Source organism: Mirounga leonina, unplaced genomic scaffold, assembly GCF_011800145.1.
Source record: "Mirounga leonina isolate KUSES-001 unplaced genomic scaffold, KU_Mleo_1.0 Mir_488, whole genome shotgun sequence".
In the NCBI taxonomy this organism is placed as follows: Eukaryota; Metazoa; Chordata; class Mammalia; order Carnivora; family Phocidae; genus Mirounga; species Mirounga leonina.
In genome coordinates this window covers 11,426,259-11,446,438 of record NW_023270777.1, presented here as the reverse complement: position 1 = coordinate 11,446,438, position 20,180 = coordinate 11,426,259, and the positions used below count along the sequence as shown (strand labels likewise).

At 64.9% G+C, this 20,180-nt stretch overlaps 1 protein-coding gene across 2 annotated transcripts in view; it reads left to right on the top strand.

Annotated features, from left to right (window-relative positions):
• Positions 1-19,919, top strand: part of RAI1 (retinoic acid induced 1) — a 116,245-nt gene extending 96,326 nt beyond the window's left edge. For both annotated transcript variants that reach the window (XM_034989752.1, XM_034989753.1), the window contains 4 exons: positions 5,017-10,558; positions 14,590-14,683; positions 17,914-17,963; positions 18,423-19,919. In XM_034989752.1, coding sequence (XP_034845643.1) covers positions 5,033-10,558; positions 14,590-14,683; positions 17,914-17,963; positions 18,423-18,437 — 5,685 coding nt within the window. In that variant the 5' untranslated portion in view covers positions 5,017-5,032 and the 3' untranslated portion in view covers positions 18,438-19,919. The remainder of the gene's footprint in view (positions 1-5,016; positions 10,559-14,589; positions 14,684-17,913; positions 17,964-18,422) is intronic.
• The last annotated feature ends 261 nt before the right edge of the window (positions 19,920-20,180 follow it).

The following is a 20,180-nucleotide window of genomic DNA, read 5'->3' as shown; positions in this document are numbered from 1 at the left end:
GGAAACAGCATTGGTGGGCTTCGAGGGGAGGCTTTCCAAATGTCTGGAGAGTCCAGAAGCTTCTGCTCCCCATTCAGACCTCCTCCAAAGAGCCCTGAGATCTCGCCTCACCTGGGGTTCCTAGCCTCAGAGACAGAGCCTGGCTGGGGACCCACCCCGCATCTGGAGAGAGTGCAAGGCGGTCTTCCAGCGTCTTGCCCTTCTAACCCCATAGCTTGTCTCTGAGTATTCAGGACCCCCAGCCCCCGGGTCCTCCCACCCGAGCGAGGCCCTGCAGAGGCATATGGAGCCTGCGTGGGTACCCATGAATGAGGAGGGGTGCGTGTCAAGTGTTGGGGGTGCTGCCCACATGGAGTGGTCTTGAGAGGCCATCCTTTGAGGTGGGGGCTGCCTTGTTCTCTGGGATTCTGTATGCCCCAGGATTGTCCCCCTCTGCCCTAGCAGGGCTCTCCCCTCTGGCTCGGTCCCTCCCTCCCCACTAGCCCCTAGGCCAAGGACCCTAACCCTTCCCTGGGGCCTGCAGGGACTGAGTTGTTTGTCTTGTGGACTCCTTGGAAGCTCATCCCTTCCCCTATTTAAGCCAGGCCCTTAGGATTCAAAGTAGACCCCACAGGTCAGCAGGAAAGCTGGCTAGCGATTTATCATTTTAATCGAGGTTTCCTACTTAGTATTCATCACTCACCCCAGACGGATGGGGAGGTACAGGGTGGTCCTACCTTCTTCACTCCTCGCTGGACACCCCCGGCCCCATCCCCAGCCTCCTGCCCCAGGGAACTTTATCCTTCTTCCTAGTTCCCAGGCCTTGAGTGGGTTGGCTTTTTGCGTTTTTCCCTGCAGCTACAAATCAGGAAACCGGGTCATAAAACAACCTTGGGTAAGTGGGTAGGATGGAACCAGCAGTCTCACAGCCGCTGCTGGGGAACAGAAAGCTTCCTTCTGTCTTCCTCCCTCTCTCTTCCTCCGTCTCCCACCCTGCCCCTCTCCCACCACCCCTCTCCCTCAGGAAAACCTCCAGCCACAGCCTCCCAGCTGGGCTCCACCGGGTCCCCTATGGGAGCTGCGGCTGCTCTGGCCCACGCTGTGCCCATTTCCCTGATCCAGGGCACTGGAGGGGCTGTGGGCCCAGGGACAGCAGTTACGGGGTGACAGCAGGTGGCCAGTGACCAGCACTGCTCATGAGTGGACCTCCCTGAGGTGGGTCCGGCTCCCCAAATAAGAGGGGGGGTCCTGACCTGGCCTTCAGGGCCTCAGAGGCTGCAGAGGGGCCCTCTGCCCTCCCCTTCCAGCACCTTCTTGCTGCCACGCTCCAAGATGCCTTCCTATAGGTGGGAGTTCTTGGTGTGGGGTCCAAGGAAGGGAACGTGCACCCTCGGTCTGGTCATCCAGCAAAAGGAACTTCACTGTGGGTGGGCTCAAAGGTCGGTCTCTTGCTCTCTGAACCTCACCTTTTTTCTCTGGAAGGGCGGGATAGTCAAAGTGTTAACTGAGCAAACCTGCACAAGAGTAAGCATTCCCGGCCAATGCCAAGGGTCCCCCACCACCCCCACCACCCCCCACCCCGTCCTCCTCTGCTCCCTCGGTCCAGGAGCCTGGGTCCAGGAGCCTGCCTTCCAAGAGTTGTCATAAGGGACTTCTGTCCTAAGCATCGTATCTGGTGCCTAGAGGACGCTCAAGGCTGACTTCCTCCCTCCCCTCAGGAACTTCAGAGATCAGGCCTTGACCCAGTGTCCCCAAGACCCAGGTGGGGGAAGCAAGGAGGGGGAGGCTAGACTGGACCCGAAGGAGCCCCGCAAGGATGTGTTAGGGGGTGCCCTTCTTCTTTTTTTTTTTTAAAGATTTTATTTGTTTGAGAGAGAGAGAGAGAGCACAAGAGGGGAGAGAGGGAGAGGGAGAAGCAGACTCCCTGCTGAGCAGGGAGCCCGATGCGGGACTCGATCCCGGGACTCCAGGATCATGACCTGAGCCGAAGGCAGTCGCTTAACCAACTGAGCCACCCAGGCGCCCCAGGGGGTGCCCTTCTCCGTCCAGCCGAACCCACTGAGGCCAGACCCCGGGTCTGTCCCCCTCTGCTCCCCTCCTCCCCTCCCGAGGTTCAGAGGTCATCATCTCTGCCAAAGGGGCCCCTCCTGCTGCCGCCCACCCCTGCCTAGTGCGTGCCTCTCTCCCCCTCCTTGTCCTGTCCTAGTGCTCTTGAAAAGTAATCATAATCATAATAATTAATAACAACAGAGCCTGTGGCAGGCCTGAGGCAGCTCTTAAAGAGGCAGAGCCCTGTTTTCTCCTGGCTGAGCTGGCGGACCTCAAGCCCGACTTTGATGCCATGCCTTTGTTCCTGCAACCGTCCCTTTCCCCCCTCCCGCCGCCTGGGGTTGGAGGGTGGTGTTGGGGTGAGCATTTTTGCCTGCGTTCTCCATCAGGCACTGGGCTTCTCGTATTTTAATTGAACTGTCTTTTCTTAGAGATAGATGCTTTCACCGCATCCAGGGCTTGTGTGTATTGGGAAACCCGCCTTTAATACAGCTCGGCTAAATTAAAAGACACAGCAGCTGGACTGATTAAAGGTGGGGGGAAAGGACACTGGCCATAGCACTCTCTCTTTTTAAGTAATGTTTCCGGTAATGCATTTTGGAGAATGTGAAGAAAAATAAAAAAATAAAGCTGTAGAAATGTTAATGATATCCACAGGACACTCAGCAGGAAATGGGAGCGATCTGGGACTAATAAAAGCCGAAATGTAATTTGTGCAGATATATGACGCGCAGCTCAGCTCCCGTGCCTCCAGAGCAGGCCTGGGTTTGTGCATTCCGGGCTCAGAAACACAGGCCGGGGGGACGGAGGCGGAGCGCTGTGTCGTGTCCTCCGGAGCAGGCCCTCCTGGCCAGGGCCTGCTGCCGACCCCGCCTGCCAGCCGGTGACACCCTAATAAAAGTGACTTCCACTGCCAGCCGGGTTGTGCGCCTGCTCATTTCCTCTGCCCAAGGGTGGAAGGGGACGGCCCCTAAGCCTTCTCCGCAGAGCTCAGGAGGCCCAGGGCCGCCTGCCTGGCTGACAGCCACCAGGCCAGAACCGAGTGCCGCCTCCAGCCCCTATGGGCCTGGCGCATCGGCAGGCACCTCCTGTAACGTTTGATCCAAGCCGCCAGGGATGGGACTGAAGTGGGTCAGAAGGGCGGGCACATTTCTCCTTGTTGGGGATGCCTGTGAAGAATCCGGGGGGAGGAGGGAGGGGAGGCCGCCGGGCTGTGTTCGTCTCGGGGCCTGGTGGGCAGGGGTTCGCCCTGTGGGACGCTGGTCCCCTCTCACAGCAGCCCCGGGCACATCTACCCCTGAGTCAGGGTCAGCTGACTGCCGAGCTCAGGGGAGGTGGGCCCCGGGCTGTGCTAACAGGGCTCCTGGGGGCTTCTGGCTGCCCTGCTCAGCTGGATGGGGCCCCTCCCCTGGCCCCCACCCTGGTCAGCCCCAACACTGAGAAAGGCGTCTAAGGGGGATCCGGGCAGAGAATAGAGGAGTGAGTTGGACCTCCTGGGGGAGCCCCCATCCTCCCCCACATCTCTGCCCTCTTTCTCACGTCTGTGTGTGTCTCTCTCTCTTCTGTGCCTCTTTATTCCTTTCTGGTCCCTCCTATAACCCTGGAATCTTGTGGCCTGAAGCAGGCCACCCCTTCCTCTTTCACCTTGGGAATGGCTGGGAACTGGACCGTCCCTGGTGCCCTCCTGGGGGCCCGGGCCTTTCTTTCTGCCTCTTGCCCACCCCCCACCAGTGGCAGGGTTGTGGGTAAATCCTGATCCCCCGCCCCCGCCGCCCCCCGGGCATCTGGCTGACTGCCAGACTCCTCGATGTGATTTCTCCTGAGCCTGGAACATTCCTTGCTCCTCCCCTCTCCCTCCTTTGGGGGCCTTCTGGGGTGACCTGGCCCCCAGTCAGGGAAACCTTCAGCCTGGACGCTGTTGTGTGAATCCAGTTGCTCTGCCCTGAAGGGCCCACCGTTTCTCCGGGGTCATTTCCTGATCCCAAATCCTGCGTTGGGGCTGGTTAGACCTCGCCGGGGGCCCGAGCCCCTGAAATCATAAACAGATGGTCTCTTGGCCTGGCGTGCCCCGGTGCTGACCCTGTGAGATGGAGACGGGAGGGGCCTCGGGGGCTGCCTCACGCCCAGCTGTGGGGCGCTCCTCTGTGGCCAAGGGACTGCGGCTCTGTACCCCCATTAGCATGCACTCCCTCACTCTGGGCCACGTAATCTGTTTACGCACCTATGATACCAAACCAGGAGGCAGGTGCTGCTGTCCTGCGTTACTGGGAGTCGGAGAAGGGGACGTTTTATGCCTACAGTGGCTCACAGCCCCTAATCGACGTCTGCTAGGAGGAACAGACAGCTTCCAGATGGCATGGCCGTGATGGAGGTGCGCGCGTGCGTCTGTGTGTGTGTGTGTGTGTGTGTATGCGCGCCCGCTCTCCGCAGGCCCTGGTGAGTGGCTCCTCTGGGCAGGGGCAGACCTTCCCGGCTGCCCGCACGGCTGGGTCCCGCTCGAACACTGCCGCACTGGGACTCGATTGCAGGACCCAGCCGGCCCCCCGGGGACCGGAGAGCGGGAAGCGCTCTGCTAAATGGTTCTGCGGGCAGGGAAGCGCTGGGAGTGGTGGGTGGGGTGGAGGGGAGGAGCTGACCCCGAGCAGGGTGGGGTGGCCCCCGCGGGCGCGTGGGGCGGTGGGTCCGCGCCTCGCCTCGCCGCAGCGGTGGCCATCCTGGGCCAGGCCCAGCGGGCCGCGGGGCCGATGTCGGGCCAGGAATTACAGAGCACACCCCCCTGCCACAGAAGTTGTCAATATGTGCACAGCTGGTGGGGAGGCTCGGGCAAAGGGGAGACCATTAAGAGCTGCAGGGGAGAGGGCAGGGCGGGAGAGGGGTGGGAGGCCGGCGGCTTTCGGAGGGGAAGGGAAATGGCCCGTCTGAATCCCTCTCCCTCTCCCTCTCGCCCTCCCCTCCCCGCCCTCCCTCTCTCCCTTTCTCTTTTCACAGATAACCAGCCCGAGTCATGCAGTCTTTTCGAGAAAGGTGTGGTTTCCATGGCAAACAACAGAACTACCAGCAGACCTCACAGGAGACCTCGCGCCTGGAGAATTACCGGCAGCCGAGCCAGGCCGGGCTGAGCTGCGACCGACAGCGGCTGCTGGCCAAGGACTACTACAGCCCGCAGCCCTACCCGGCCTACGAGGGCGGCGCGGGCACTGCCCCCGGCCCGGCGCGGGGCGGCAAGGGCCTGGCCTCGCAGCAGTCCCTGCAGGGCAGGCCGGCCTTCTCGGGCTACAGCGTGCAGGACAGCAGCGCGTACCCCGGCCGCTACTCGGGCGAGGAGAGCCTGCAGGCCTGGGGGGCCCCCCAGCCGCCGCCCCCGCAGCCGCAGCCCCTGCCGGGGGGCATGGGCAAATATGACGACAGCTTGATGAAAAAGGCGGCAGTGCCCCCTGGCAGGCAGTACCCGGAGCAGGGCGCCCAGCTGCCCTTCCGGACTCACTCGCTGCACGTCCAGCAGCAGCTGCCGCAGCCCCAGCAGCCCCTGGCGTACCCCAAACTGCAAAGGCAGAAGCTGCAGAACGACATGGCCTCGCCGCTGCCCTTCCCGCAGGGCGGCCACTTCCCCCAGCACTCCCAGTCCTTCCCCGCTTCCTCCAGCTACTCCTCCAGCGCCCAGGGCGCCCAGGGCGGCGGCGGCGGGGGCAGCGGCCAGGGCGCCCACTCCTATAAGAGCTGCACCGCGCCGTCCGCCCAGCCCCACGACCGGCCGCTGACGGCCAGCGCCAGCCTGGCGCCGGGGCCGCGGGTGCAGAGCCTTCACGCCTACCAGTCCGGCCGCCTCGGCTACGACCAGCAGAAGCAGCAGCAGGCGGCGCTCCAGAGCCGGCACCACGCGCAGGAGACCCTCCATTACCAAAACCTTGCCAAGTACCAGCACTACGGGCAGCAGGGCCCGGGCTACTGCCAGCCGGACGCGGCCGTCAGGACTCCCGAGCAGTACTACCAGACCTTCAGCCCCAGCTCCGGCCACTCGCCCGCGCGCTCCGTGGGCCGCTCGCCCTCCTACAGCTCCACCCCGTCGCCGCTGATGCCCAACCTAGAGAACTTCCCCTACAACCAGCAGCCGCTCGGCGCCGGCGCCTTCCCCGCGGGCATCACGGACCACAGCCACTTCATGCCCCTGCTCAACCCCTCCCCGACCGATGCCGCCGGCTCGGTGGACAGCCAGGCGGGCAACGGCAAGCCGCCGCCGAAGGACAAGCTGCCCGAGAACCTGCTGTCGGACCTCAGCCTGCAGAGCCTCACGGCCCTGACGTCCCAGGTGGAGAACATCTCCAACACGGTGCAGCAGCTGCTGCTGTCCAAGGCCGCCGTGCCGCAGAAGAAGGGCGCCAAGAACCTGGCGTCCAGGACGCCGGAGCAGCACCGGAGTCAGCACTGCAGCCCCGAGGGCAGCGGCTACTCGGCCGAGGCGGCCGGCACGCCGCTGTCCGAGCCGCCGAGCAGCACGCCGCAGTCCACGCACGCTGAGCCGCCCGACGCCGACTACCTGAGCGGCTCCGAGGACCCGCTGGAGCGCAGCTTCCTCTACTGCAGCCAGGCCCGCGGCAGCCCCGCCAGGGTGCACGGCAACTCCAAGGCCAAGCCCGAGTCGGTGTCCACCTGCTCGGTGACCTCGCCCGACGACATGTCCACCAAGTCCGACGACTCCTTCCAGAGCCTGCATGGCAGCCTGCCGCTCGACAGCTTCTCCAAGTTTGTGGCGGCCGAGCGGGACTGCCCGCGGCTCCTGCTCAGCGCCCTGGCGCAGGAGGACCTGGCCTCCGAGATCCTCGGGCTGCAGGAGGCCATCGGCGAGAAGGCCGAGAAGGCCTGGGCCGAGGCGCCTGGCCCGGCCAAGGACGTCGGCAAGCCTCCCTTCTCGCTGGAGAACCACAGCGCCTGCCTGGACGCCGTGGCCAAGAACGCGTGGCCGCGGCCGGGGGAGCCGGAGGCCCTGCCCGAGGCCCTGCAGCTCGACAAGGGTGGAGGTGCCAAGGACTTCAGCCCGGGGCTCTTCGAAGACCCTTCCGTGGGCTTCGCCGCCCCGGACCCCAAGAAGACGGCCGGTCCCCTCGCCTTTAGCCCCAAGACCACGCTCGGGGCCGCCACGCCGGACCCTGCCGCGGCAGCCTTCGACTGCTTCCCGGACACGACCAGCGCCAGCTCGGCAGATGGCGCCAACCCCTTCGCCTGGCCCGAGGAAAACCTGGGCGATGCTTGTCCCCGCTGGGGCCTGCACCCCGGCGAGCTCACCAAGGGCCTGGAGCAGGGCGGGAAGGCCTCCGACGGCGTGGGCAAGGACAATGCCCATGAGGCTTCGGGCTGCCCGGGCTTCCAGGAGGGGGAGCCGCCCGGGGACGAGGCCGCCGGGCCTCGGGCCTCGGCGCAGGAGGCGGCGGGCGGGGTGAAGGAGGAGGTGGGCGGGCTGCTGCAGTGCCCCGAGGTGGGCAAGGCCGACCGCTGGCTGGAGGACAGCCGGCACTGCTGCTCCGCCGCGGACTTCGGGGACCTGCCCCTGCTACCACCGCCCGGCAGGAAAGAGGACCTGGAGGCGGAGGAGGAGTACTCCTCCCTGTGCGAGCTCCTGGGCAGCCCCGAGCAGAGGCCCGGCCTGCCGGACCCGCTGTCGCCGAAGGCCCCCCTGCTGTGCACCAAGGAGGAGGTGGAAGAGGTGCTGGACACCAAGACCGGCTGGGGCTCCCCGTGCCACCTGTCCGGCGACTCCGTCATCTTGCTGGGCCCCACCGTGGGCGCCGAGTCGAAGGTCCAGAGCTGGTTTGAGTCCTCCCTGTCCCACATGAAGCCGGGCGAAGGAGGCCCCGACGGGGTGCTGGCGCCCGGGGACTCCGCCACGCTGGCCCCAGATGCCTCCCTGGCACAGAAGCCCAACAAGCCGGCCGTGCCCGAGGCGCCCATCGCTAAGAAGGAGCCCGTGCCCCGTGGCAAAAGCTTACGGAGCCGGCGGGTGCACCGGGGGCTGCCGGAGGCTGAGGACTCCCCGTGCCGGGCGCCCGTGCTGCCCAAGGACCTCTTGCTCCCCGAATCCTGCACTGGGCCCCCGCAGGGACAGATGGAAGGAGCGGGAGCCCCAGGCCGGGGGGCCTCGGAAGGGCTCCCCAGGATGTGCACGCGCTCCTTCACGGCCCTGAGCGAGCCCCGCACACCTGGACCCCCAGGCCTGACCACCACCCCCGCCCCCCCGGACAAACTGGGGGGCAAGCAGCGAGCCGCCTTCAAGTCCGGCAAGCGGGTGGGCAAGCCGTCACCCAAGGCAGCCTCCAGCCCCAGTAACCCGGCCGCCCTGCCCGTGGCCTCGGACAGCAGCCCCATGGGCTCCAAGACCAAGGAGACAGACTCGCCCGGCACCCCGGGCAAGGACCAGCGCTCTATGATCCTGCGGTCCCGCACGAAAACCCAGGAGGCGTTCCACTCCAAGAGGCGGCGGCCCTCGGAGAGCCGCCTCCCCAACTGCCGCGCTGCCAAGAAGCTGCTGGCCAACAACCACCTGCCTGCCTCGTTCAAGGTCTCGGGCAGCCCCCAGAAGGAGGGCAGGGCCAGCCAGCGGGCCCGGGTCCCCAAGCCGGGCGCAGGCAGCAAGCTCTCTGACCGGCCCCTCCACGCGCTCAAGAGGAAGTCGGCCTTCCTGGCGCCAGTCCCCACCAAGAAGCGGAACCTGGTTCTACGGAGCGGCAGTGGGGGGGACGTGAAGGAGGAGGGAGCCGAGGACCCCTCCGCCCTCTTCAAGAGGATGTCTTCGCCCAAGAAGGCCAAGCCGGCCAAGGGCAACGGCGGCGAGCCCGCCGTGAAGCCCCCGCCCCCGGAGACCCCTGACGCCTGCCTGAAGCTCGCCTCGCGGGCGGCCTTCCAGGGGGCCATGAAGACCAAGGTGCTTCCGCCCCGGAAAGGCAGGGGCCTGAAGCTGGAGGCCATCGTGCAGAAGATCACCTCGCCCAGCCTGAAGAAGTTTGCGTGCAAGGCGCCGGGGGCCCCTCCCGGTAACCCTCTGAGCCCCTCTCTCCCTGAGAAGGACCGTGGGCTCAAGAGTGCGGGCGGCAGCCCAATTGGGGCAGGAGAAGGTCTCTTAAATGTGGGCCCTGGGCAGAAGCTCCCGGCAGCTCCGGGGGCCGACCCGTTATGCAGAAATCCGACCAACAGATCCTTAAAAGGCAAACTCCTAAACAGTAAGAAACTGTCCTCAACTGACTGTTTCAAAACTGAGGCCTTCACGTCCCCCGAGGCCCTGCTGCCTGGGGGGACTGCCCTGGCACCTAAGAAGAGAAGCCGGAAAGGCAGGGCTGGAGCCCTCGGACTCCCCAAAGGTCCCTTGGAGAAGCGGCCCCATCTAGGCCCGGCTCTGCTCCTGACCCCCCGAGACAGGGCCAATGGCACTCAGGGGGCCAGTGAGGACAGCTCTGGTGGAGGAGGCAAGAAGCCAAAGACGGAGGAGCTGGGCCTGGCCTCCCAGTCCCCTGAGGGCCGGCCCTGCCAGGCCCAGACGAGGGCGCAGAAGCAGCCGGGCCACGCCAACTACAGCAGCTATTCCAAGCGAAAGCGCCTCACCCGGGGCCGGGCCAAGAACACCACCTCCTCACCCTGTAAGGGGCGTGCCAAGCGGCGGCGGCAGCAGCAGGTGCTGCCCCTGGATCCCGCCGAGCCTGAAATCCGCCTCAAGTACATTTCCTCGTGCAAGCGGCTTCGGGCAGACAGCCGCACCCCGGCCTTCTCGCCCTTTGTGCGAGTGGAGAAGCGAGACGCGTTCACCACCATATGCACTGTGGTCAACTCCCCTGGGGAGGAGCCCAAGCCCCACAGGAAGCCTTCCTCCTCCGCCTCCTCTTCCTCATCCTCATGCTCATTCTCCTTGGATGCGACCGGGGCCTCCTTGGCCACGCTCCCTGGAGGCTCTGTCCTGCAGCCACGGCCCTCCCTGCCCCTCTCCTCCACCATGCATCTGGGGCCCGTGGTCTCCAAGGCCCTGAGTACCTCTTGCCTTGTTTGCTGCCTCTGCCAAAACCCGGCCAACTTCAAGGACCTCGGGGACCTCTGTGGGCCCTACTACCCCGAACACTGCCTCCCCAAAAAGAAGCCAAAACTCAAGGAGAAGGTGCGGCCGGAGGGCACCTGCGAGGAGGTCTCGCTGCCCCTCGAGAGAACGCTCAAAGACCTCGAGTGCACAGCCACTGTTGCCACTGGCAAGCCCCCGAGGCCCGAGGGCCCGGCCGACCCCGGCAAGCAGGGCTCGCTGCGCACCAGCGCCCGGGGCCTGTCCCGGCGGCTGCAGAGCTGTTACTGCTGTGACAGTCGGGGGGACGGTGGCGAGGAGGCGGCCCCAGCTGACAAGAGCCGCAAGCACGAGTGCAGCAAGGAGCCACCGGCCGAGCCTGGCGGGGACACCCAGGAACACTGGGTGCACGAGGCCTGCGCTGTGTGGACGGGCGGGGTCTACCTGGTAGCCGGGAAACTCTTTGGGCTGCAGGAGGCCATGAAGGTGGCCGTGGACATGGTAAGAGGCCAGCCCGGCTGGGGCGGGGAGCCCGGGGTGCGCAGGACGGGCAGGCAGGCAGGCCATTGGGAAGCCCCCCCCCCCCCGCATCTTTGCCGGCGCCACGGTTTGGGCCAAACATACCTGCCATCACCAGTTCCTCTCCGGGGAGCTTTGGGGTGGAGTTGAGGCCGAGGCAGGACATGCTCGCCCACCCCTGTCCCCAACTTGCCCTGCCCAGCCCGGCCCCCCGCACCTTCCGGCTCCAGGTCCCCCCCACCCCACCCCCGTCCCAGCACTTACCTGTCCCCTTGGGCTCTGGGAAGGAGCCTCTCTGCACACGGTGGGTCGGCACGTGTCCCCTCGGGCAGGGTGGTCTGGGGACCTCTCCGCAACGGTCATAACGTGCTCCTTGAGGACCTCCAGTCCCCAAGGTCTGTGAGCAGGAACTCAGGCTGCCTTCTCGGTTCAGATCCCAGCACGGTCCATCCCTCCCCGTGGGACTCGGGGCCTGCGGCTTCGCGCCTCCGTATCCCCGCGTCCTCATGGCTGGCGTGGGCCGCGCAGCGGGGCTGTGAGGGCTGAGGGAGTTCACGCCGTGAAGCCGCCAGGCCTGTCTGAGCGCCCGCCGACGGCCCTCTGCTAGGACGGGGGACGTCGGTCGGGCCTCGGCTCACCAGCACTGTTACTCCCACTCCAGCTACCAGGGCTTCGTGTTCCTCACGCTCCCGCCTGAGGGGTGCAGGTGGCGGAGTGAGCAGGCAGCTAGACGGGGTGCTGGGGTCAGCAGGCTCTTCCTGGGGTCTGTGCTCTTGCCCACCTCCCCCCGACACACACACATGCACACGGACAGCCACACCTGGGACGGACACTCCCTCGCACCGCCTGTGCCCAAGGGCCTCGGCCTCGCCTGAGTTCCTGCACCCACCTTCCACTGCCGCGGGGCATGGTGGGAGACCTCTGCAGGCCCAGACATCCTGCCCAGGGGCCTCCAGCCTGACTGAGGAAACCCCACCTCCAAGAGGACACCTGCACTTTCCGTGCCCCTCCCTCCCTCTCTCTCTCTGTCTCTCTCTCTGTCACTGGCTCTTGGCTCCTTCCCAGCCATCCTGAAATAGGCTCAAGTCTCTTCCATCATTAAAAAGTAATACCCTCAGATCACCAATCCCCTCCTCCGACACCCACGCCCCACCAGGCCCCCCATCCAGGCCTCCCCTGCCTCCATGGCTCTGGGCCAGGCTGTGCTGCTTCTCCATCCTTCTCTGAGCCGGGGCCCGATCCAGTCTTTTCCATGGTGGTAGGCTAATCAAGCATGGGCTAAGCCTGTCCCAGGAGCTCTGGTCTCGCCTCATGGACCTGCACTAAAGTCCTGCCGGACTGACGAGAAAGCTGGGGGTCAGAGTGGCACCCTGCTTCCCTGCTGTCGCACAGCTCTTGAGCGCTGGAGCTGGAACTCCGCCCATCTCCGCCCGCTCTGCCCTATACCTCCTGCCACTGGGGCATCCCTGGGAAGGTCAGCCTGCGGTGGGGGATGCTGGGGGGGTTAGGACACACACCAGCAGGGCTTCGCTGCTCCCCGGCCGCATCTTCCTACGTCCCCCAAGGCAGCTCAGATGGGGTCTAAAAGGCCTCCCTGCGTCCGATGGCCCTGGGCCAGGCCCGAGCTGGCAGCCGGGCTGAGCCTCACAGGGGCCCAGCAAAGCAGCGTCCCCCCACCGGACGCTCAGAACACTCTGGAGAAACGGCCAGGCTCTGAGACTTCTGAGCTCGAGACCAGAGCTCCTGGGACAGGCTTAGCCCATGCTTGATTAGCCTACCACCATGGAAAAGACTGGATCGGGCCCCGGCTCAGAGAAGGATGGAGAAGCAGCACAGCCTGGCCCAGAGGGTCCCGGCTCCATGCCCTCGCCTCCTACAGCCTTGGCTCCCTTGGAGACACACAGACCCGGGTTCAAATCTCAGCTCTGCTGACAGTGGGTTCTGTGACTCCAGCAAGTCACTGCCCTCTGGGAGCTTCGGAAGGCCACACCCCATTAGCGGGGTGGTAGGGCTACCTCCCCCGTGCACAGGAGGGGCCCCGTGCGGCAGGGTCCCCAGCCCCGGCACGCCTGTTAGTACCTTGGCCTCACTCTCGCTCTCGGGGGCACAGAAGTTCTGTGGGGGCCACTCAGGGACAGCCCTCTTTCTTCTCTGACCCCTCCCGAGAACCCCCACACAAACTGTTGTCCCTCAGCCCTCCCATGCCCACCTCCCGGGACCTCAGTTTCTCAGTCTGCCCAGAACCACTGCAGGCCCTATGTCCTATCCAGGTGAGGCCTGGCCATGGATGCCAAGGATGGGGGCATGCACCTCTCACTGGGTGTTATTTAGAAGCTGCAAGCAAGGGCTCAGACCCCAGTTTGGGCCCCCCCACCAGCCTGGGATCCTTTGGCAGGTTCACAAGCCCGGCTAGGGGAGCAGGGGGTCAGAGCTCGGGTGCTGGGCTCAGAAGGGCCCAACGCCTCTGTCTCTCTGTCCCTCAGTTTCTTCGTGTCCGGAACGCCGCCCACCAGTTTTTGGGGGGGGGCGGGCCTCAGTGCAGGCAGGGTGGTGTGAAGCCGCCCCTCTGGCTATTCCCCTTTAACCAACAAAACACCTGAGGGCCTGGGCCTGGCCCTGGCCCCCCTCCCGCTCCGTCACTTCTTTGTGGGCCGGAAATTGAGGCACTGTGGGGTCCCAGAGCCCCAGGAGATCTCAGCCTTGACCGGAAGGCAGCTGCCCATCTGAAGGCATGTATGGACACCCGATGTTCCAGAACACACACAGCCCATCTCCCTGTACCTCCCGCCTCCCAGCATGATGCCACAGGGAGCGTCCCCAGGCCTTATTCCCCAGGAAGGTGGGAGAAGACTTTCTCACTCATGGTCTCTCCCAGATGCTGGAGGTGGGGTCTCTCTCTCAGTCGTGGACGCGGGATGGAGCCCACCCCCGGCCCCGAGCAGTACGGGGAGATTTTTGCCAGCTCAAAGCCCAGCTCAGCTACCTGGGAGCTGTGTGCCCTCAGGCAGGTTACTCAGCCTCGGTAGGTAACCTGGGTAGAATTATGATAATACCAACATCATAAGGCTATGAGGTGCCTGCTTCCAGGCCCGCGGGGCACCGCATGAGGGACCCGTCCCGGTGGCTTAGCGCTGGGGCCTGGGCCTACCACTGCTCTGCTTCCCCGCAGTATGTACCTCCCGCCTGGTACGGCGGGGCTGTAGTTCTGGAGTCTGCGGGACTTGGGGCCCAGCCTGTCCCTCTGCAGGCCGCAGGGTTTCTCTCGCTCTTCGGAGGGCCTTCTCCGGGTGGCCCAGCTGTCCCGGTCACGTCCCTCTGCGGACAGCTGGGCCAGGTGTGGGACACCGCGTGCATCTACAGCCACTCTGCCTGTCCCCTCCTCCGCGCACCTGGGCAGGGCGGGGGGCCCCTCGGAGGGTGGGACAGGTCCATTCTGGGCTCCGTGCTCGCGTGGCTGCCAGACAGGGTAGAAGACGGTGCTCATTGCCTTCACGCTCGCCTGGAGTGGAGGCCTCAGTTTCACCATCTAGAAAATGGGGCTCATGACAGTCCCCAACCCCCTGGGAGGAGCCAGTGGGTAAGGGACACGCCCTGTGCCCTGCACACCGAACCCCTGCTCAGCCCCAGCCAGGAGCCACACCCACAGCGGCCTCACCGCTTCTTGTCGTCTGCTGGGCACATGGTGTCTCCCGTGTGGAGGGTTAGGGGGGCCCGTAGGGTGGGGGGGCCCTCCCTCCTCACCCAGGTAGGGCCTGGAGACTTCGGGTGACCGGCTGAGGTCACCCAGCGCAGAATGGCAGAGCTGGGATGCGAACCCGTGAGGTTCGACATTTATCCGTGAGGTTCGACATGCCCCTGCCCCAAGAGGGTCCCCTCATCCGAGCCCGGGGCTGCCACAGAACCAGCCCTCGGGCCACCTGCAACCTCCTTCCAACTGATTCCTGGGGTGGGGGAGGTGGGGTCCGTGAGGGGCCCACTGCAGACTCACCGCAGCTTCCCTCTCTCCTCGCCAGACCTGTTCCAGCTGCCAGGAAGCCGGGGCCACCATCGGGTGCTGCCACAAAGGATGTACCCACACCTACCATTACCCATGTGCCACCGATGCGGGTAAGAGCCAGCCCCAGGGGACAGGGAGGACAGGGAGGCCCCGGAGGCCTGGAGGCAGGATCAGGCCTCCCCTGCACCCCACCCGCCCCCGGAGTGGGGCCGGGTCCTTGGCCAGGGCTGGGATGCGAGCACGAGCTGCACCCCTCCTTCTGCAGGGATTAATTCACACCCACTCCGCGCCCGGCCCGGCGTCAGGCCCTGGCTCTGTCCCCAGTTGCATCTTTACAGATAGGCTGCCTTCCCCACGGCCACACACAGCAGCACGGACAGACTTTGCCTGTCTGGCTCCACATCCCGTGCTCTCTCTCTCTCACCCCAGTACTGTCCAGCCCCCTGGGGCCTCACCTGTGAGCGGGACAGACAGGAAAATCATGATCCTTGCCCAGAGTTATGGAGACCAGACAGGGTGGAGAGAGTGTGTGCCGTGGGAGAGATTCATCCTGTCTGAGCTGGGAGGGAATGCAGGAGGACTTCCTGGAGGAGGCGGCATTGGCGCCAGGCCCCCCCAAGCTCAGGGGAGGTGCGCAGCAGCTGGTTAGTGGCTTGGAGCAATACAGGTTCTGTTCCGAATGAAGTGTCCGGAGGATTCCCCACATAGTAGGGATGTCTGCAGGGCCCTGGGGATTGTCACAGGAGGAGGAGACGCTGACTCAGGGAGAAGGGGCTTGCAGAGACCTCATGGGCGCTGAGTGCGCAGGCCTTAGGGGAGGGGCAGGGAGAGGGAGGTGCGGAGCCAGGGGCCAACTTCCCCGTGTTGGGAGGCAGGTGTGAGGCCGGCCAGGGGTGTGCTGAGGCCTGTGCTGCTCGGCTGGCCCGCTCATGGACCCCCGCACCACTCACTGCGGTGGGGTGGCGGGGGGGGGGGGGAGGGCGAGGCACGTGGTTGGCGGCCCGGTCAGCTCTGCCCTGCTCCACGCGGGCTCTCCCGCCCAGCGGGCCGGCCCCCCACAGTTGACCCCACCAAGTCCCCCAGGCCGCCCAGATTCACGGGCTGGGGCCTCTTCTGCATGGGCGGAGCTACGGAGCCACCCTGCCGAGGCTGGCGGCCCAGGGAGGGCGCTTGGAGCGAAACTCTTGGCCATCCGTCCACGACACGTGGCTGCTTCCCTGTGCACAGGTTGGGGAGCTCAGGACAGAGACCCGCTGGCTGTCAGCCCAAGGGGTCGTCAGATCGCGGGAGGGGGCCGCGTGGGGGGAGTGGGCGCCAGCACTTCACAGCTGTGGGGGGCGACAGCCAGAGAAGCTGGGAGAACAAGTGAGCCCGGAGGCCGGAAGGGCGGGCTGGCCGGGGCACCTCTGGCCAGGCAGGAGGGGTGGAGGGCAGAAGGCCTGAGGCAGGGGGCTAGGCGGGACATCCAGCGTTTGGCAGACGGGAGCCCCGGGCCTCCGTGTGCACCGTGCACCTACCCAGGCCCTGGGTCTCCAGGTGTGGGCTCTCGGACCGCAGGGCACCGGGGCTGCCCCCCTCTGCCCTTCCCTGCCGCCCTGGCCCACTAACCCTGTGCGTTCAACCCCATTAACGAGCACCTCCCTGGGGCTAAGTGACTCGGAATTGCTGGCCAAAGCCAGCGCACCACGGGTCCTGTCTGAGCCTTTCCACACTCAGGCCGCGGGGGCCCCAGGATCCCCAGGTGCAGACACCAAGAGAGGCACCGAGAATCGATGACCCAGCTCCTTCCTATGGTCCCCCTTCTGCATGTCCGGGTGGGATGCTGGGGGGTGGCTGAGCAAGCTGGTTTGGGACGTGGTGACCTCCTGCCCTTCGCTTGCGGAGACCCAAGCCCTTGACCGTCAGGCCTGCAGTGGGATGTGGGGCGGGGAGGACACCACGTGTGCAGCCGGCCTGGGGTTTGAGCTCAGTGCTCTTTGGAAGGCGTGCGTTCAGTCGCAGAACCGTGTCTCGCTTGCCTGAGCAGAGGGAAGAGGACACACGGAGGATCTCCCCCCAGACGCTGGCCCCAAAGTGCAGAAACTCAGGGGCACTTTGCAGCCTGAGTTTACAGCTTCTGGCCGGGGCTGGTCGGAAAAAAAGGGGAGCCAGCTGTAGGCCTGGAGCCTTCCCAACCCTGCTCTCGGGCCTGCGGATCTGCCCTTGCCTCCCCGCCCTGCCTACCAGCCACCATGCTGTCGCGATGCCACGGCACGAGCCACAGCGTGAGCAGGAGGAATGTGCTGGAAGGAGAGGACTTGCTTGGCCAGCTCAGGCCTCCGGCTATTTATGGGTTTGGGGTTTGTTCAGAACCATGGCCATGGGGCATGGGAGGGAGGGGGGTGAGCCCAGAAGGGGACTGGGTGTTGTGGACGGGGACTCCTGGGGGAGAAGCCAGGGCATCCGTAGGTGACAGCGGGCCGCGGAGTGGGGACTTGCTGAGATGCCAGTGAACCCCTGGGCTGAGGCGGGCAGCAGGAACCAGCCATGCTCAGCCATCCTCTGTCCCCCAAGGGTGGCCAGTGCTGTGGGCACCCAAATACCTGCTGGGATTCACCCAGATCCAAGACCTCAGTCTTCCCCCTGCCCCCAGACTCAGGTCTGCGTCGCCTTCGAGGCCCCCCACAAGGACAAGCCCATATCCTGAGTGCCTGCTCTGAGCCACGCACGTGCAGGTGGCTTATATTCATTGCCCTCATCAGTCCCCATGATAGAGACAGACACAGTAGGTGGCATAAGGCCCATTTCACAGATGTGGACACCGAGGCTCAAAGAAGCAGCTGATTCTTGAATCCAGACCTGGGACCGCACCGCCCAGTCCATCAGCCCACTCGGTCTCAAGGCCTTCTAGGGGCTGGGCATGCATCCAGGGAAGAGGGCAAAGCAGGCACACGGAGCTGGCCTTCCAGTGGGGCAGAGCATGAGCAAGTCCACGGTATTTAGACCACTAGGAGGAAGTGACGAGTGTGGCCAAGCGAAGTGAGGCAGGGGCAGGGGAGAGACGGGCATAGGGGGTCTGCTGCAGCTAGGGAGTCAGGGACGTCCTCCCAAGTGACAAGAAGGCCTTCCGGGTGGGGGGAAGAACAGGAACACACGGGCCAGGAGGGCTGGAGGCAGATGGAGGCCAGTTCAGCCGGGATGGGGTTCAGACCCTGGAGAACCTCAAGCAGGGTCTGCTCTACTTTGTGCAAAGAAGCCCTGTAGCCTAGGGTCTCAGGGGCGCTAGGTCCCCCTCCCCGCCTGGCCCCCTGACGAGACACCAGCAGCCACCCTAACCACCCACACTTCTTTTTGGTGGCAGGTTGCATATTCATCGAAGAGAACTTTTCTTTGAAGTGTCCCAAACATAAGGTAGGTAACCACAAGCCTTCCCTGGAGGGGAGCCCCTCCCCTCGCCCCACCCCCTGCCCTGCGGACCCTCAGCGGGGCCCAGCCCCCACCTGTCCGCCTCCAAAACCTTACTATTCGCGGTGTATCCGAAGCCTTTGGGGCAGGTTGGCACACGCTGGTCAGAAAGACCGCCTTATAACGAGACAGGTCCTGAAGGAGGGAGCCATCCCAGGTGGGCGACAGGAAGGGCAGGCAGGGGCACAGGACGATGGGCGCGGAGGGAGGTGACGGTGGCAGAGTGGGGGTAGAGAAAAGTTAAGGCCTAAGGTGAGGCCTGGTGCCTCCGGGGGCGGTGCGGGCAAGGGCGGAGCCTCTCGGGGGGCGGGGCCACGCCGGGAGGGGCGGGGCCGGGATTTATTAGCCCCCAGCACGTGCCCACCACCCGCAATGACGGGCGCTCGGGCGTCTCTTCTCCTGCAGAGGCTGCCGTTGTAATCCACCCCAGCGGCCGGAGAAGCCACCGAAGCCCGCCTGCCCGCCCGCCGCCGAAGGAGAGGAGCCGCCTGCGCAGCCCCCGGGCCTTTGAGCTGCTCCCCGCGCGGGTCCAGAGCCGATCCTTGATCCGGACTCCGGATCTTGGATCTGGCCGCCTAGGGCTGAAACTTGCGATCCCGGGTTGGGAAGAAAACACGTTCCGGAGCCGCCTGCTCCCGGAACAGGAGGACACAGGACGTTCCCGCCTACACCCCCCAGGGCCAGGCTTGGAGAGGGGGAGCCCGCGGAGCGGCCAGACTCCCTGGGGCACCCAGGCTCCGGCGGGGATTGGAGACGCCTTTAGCCTGGGGACACGCTTCTCCCCCTGGTAGTTCCAAGAGGACGTGGCACACATTCGACGTGGGTGCTGCCGCCACCGCAGCCGGCGTGGCTTGCAGCTGGGGGCCCTGGGGGTGGGGGGTGGGGTCCAAAGGGCCCTGGAAGTGGCCAGGGCGGCTCCAGGCTCCGAGGCGGGGGGCTGGGGGGGGAGAGGGAGCCGAAGCCTTGCTGGGGAGGACTAGGCCGGCGGGGTAGGAGGCCGGAGGCTTTGGAAGGAACCTTTCGAATCGTGTCCTAGTGCCCTTCCCACCCACCCAGCCTCGGCCGACACTTTCGAGCGGTTTGGGCAGAGCCGGGGGAGTCCGGGACCCATGCTCAGGGGATGCGGGCTCCCCGGGTGTGGGCGGGACTGGCCCCCGCCCTTTGGCCTCTGTCGTCCCCTTTCCAGTCCTCCGCCCCACCCCTGGAGCGCCACCTGGGAAGGCAAAGGAAGGGAGTGGCGACCAGAGCGCACCTCCGGTGGATGCGTGACCGTCCCTCTGCACGACCACCCAGTCTCCAGGGACAGCAGCGCCCACCCGGCACGGGAGCAGAGACAGCGCTAGATTCGTGTACAAACCTGTGTACCCCTCTATATATATGTTACATAGAATGTATATATGTTGGGAACATGCTCGCTTCTCCCGTGTGTCGCCGCCGCCGTGCGTCGTGCGTCCCTCAGCACGGGGCCCTTTCCGGGAAGGGGGCTACGGCGATGCCCGCCCTCCCCGCGCAGCCACCACCGGCCCAAGCCAGTCCCCGCCAGTCCGTCCGCCTGTCCGTCTGTGTCCTCAGCTCTGTCCACGCTTCGATAGGCCTGACGCAGCCCCCAGACTGGGGCCGCCCTAGCAACTTCCTGTACATATGACTGTAAAATGGTAAACGTGTGTATTATATCTGGCCTCGTTATATAGTGTATATATATGTATACATATACATATATATAATATATATGAAGACTGTAAATGTTAAGACGACTAGTGTTCTTATTAGTATATTGCTTCACACTGAAGATTGTGTGTATCGAGCTGTTTCTAAAAGATGTTTATTTTCCTTAAGAGTAAAAAACAGTCATTGCATTCAGAAAAAAAAAAAGTCAATAAAGATACAACGATTGTTTTGGAAGTTTGCAGCCCGTGGATTCTAACCAGATTCCGCTGGGAGAGGGGGCCAGGCCTGGGGGGGCGGGGGGAATGGAGAGGAAGGCTCGGCGGGACACCAAGGGACAGTCAAGGGTTCTAGTCGGTACCGTAAGGGCAGGAACAGGAGACAAGCCCCCTGCTGCGTAGACAACCCCCCCAGCCACCCCACACCCCATGCGGCCTCAGGGTCTCAGGTTATGATGGGGGCTGGAGACCTCCCCAAGCTTGGGAGAGGGAGAACCCG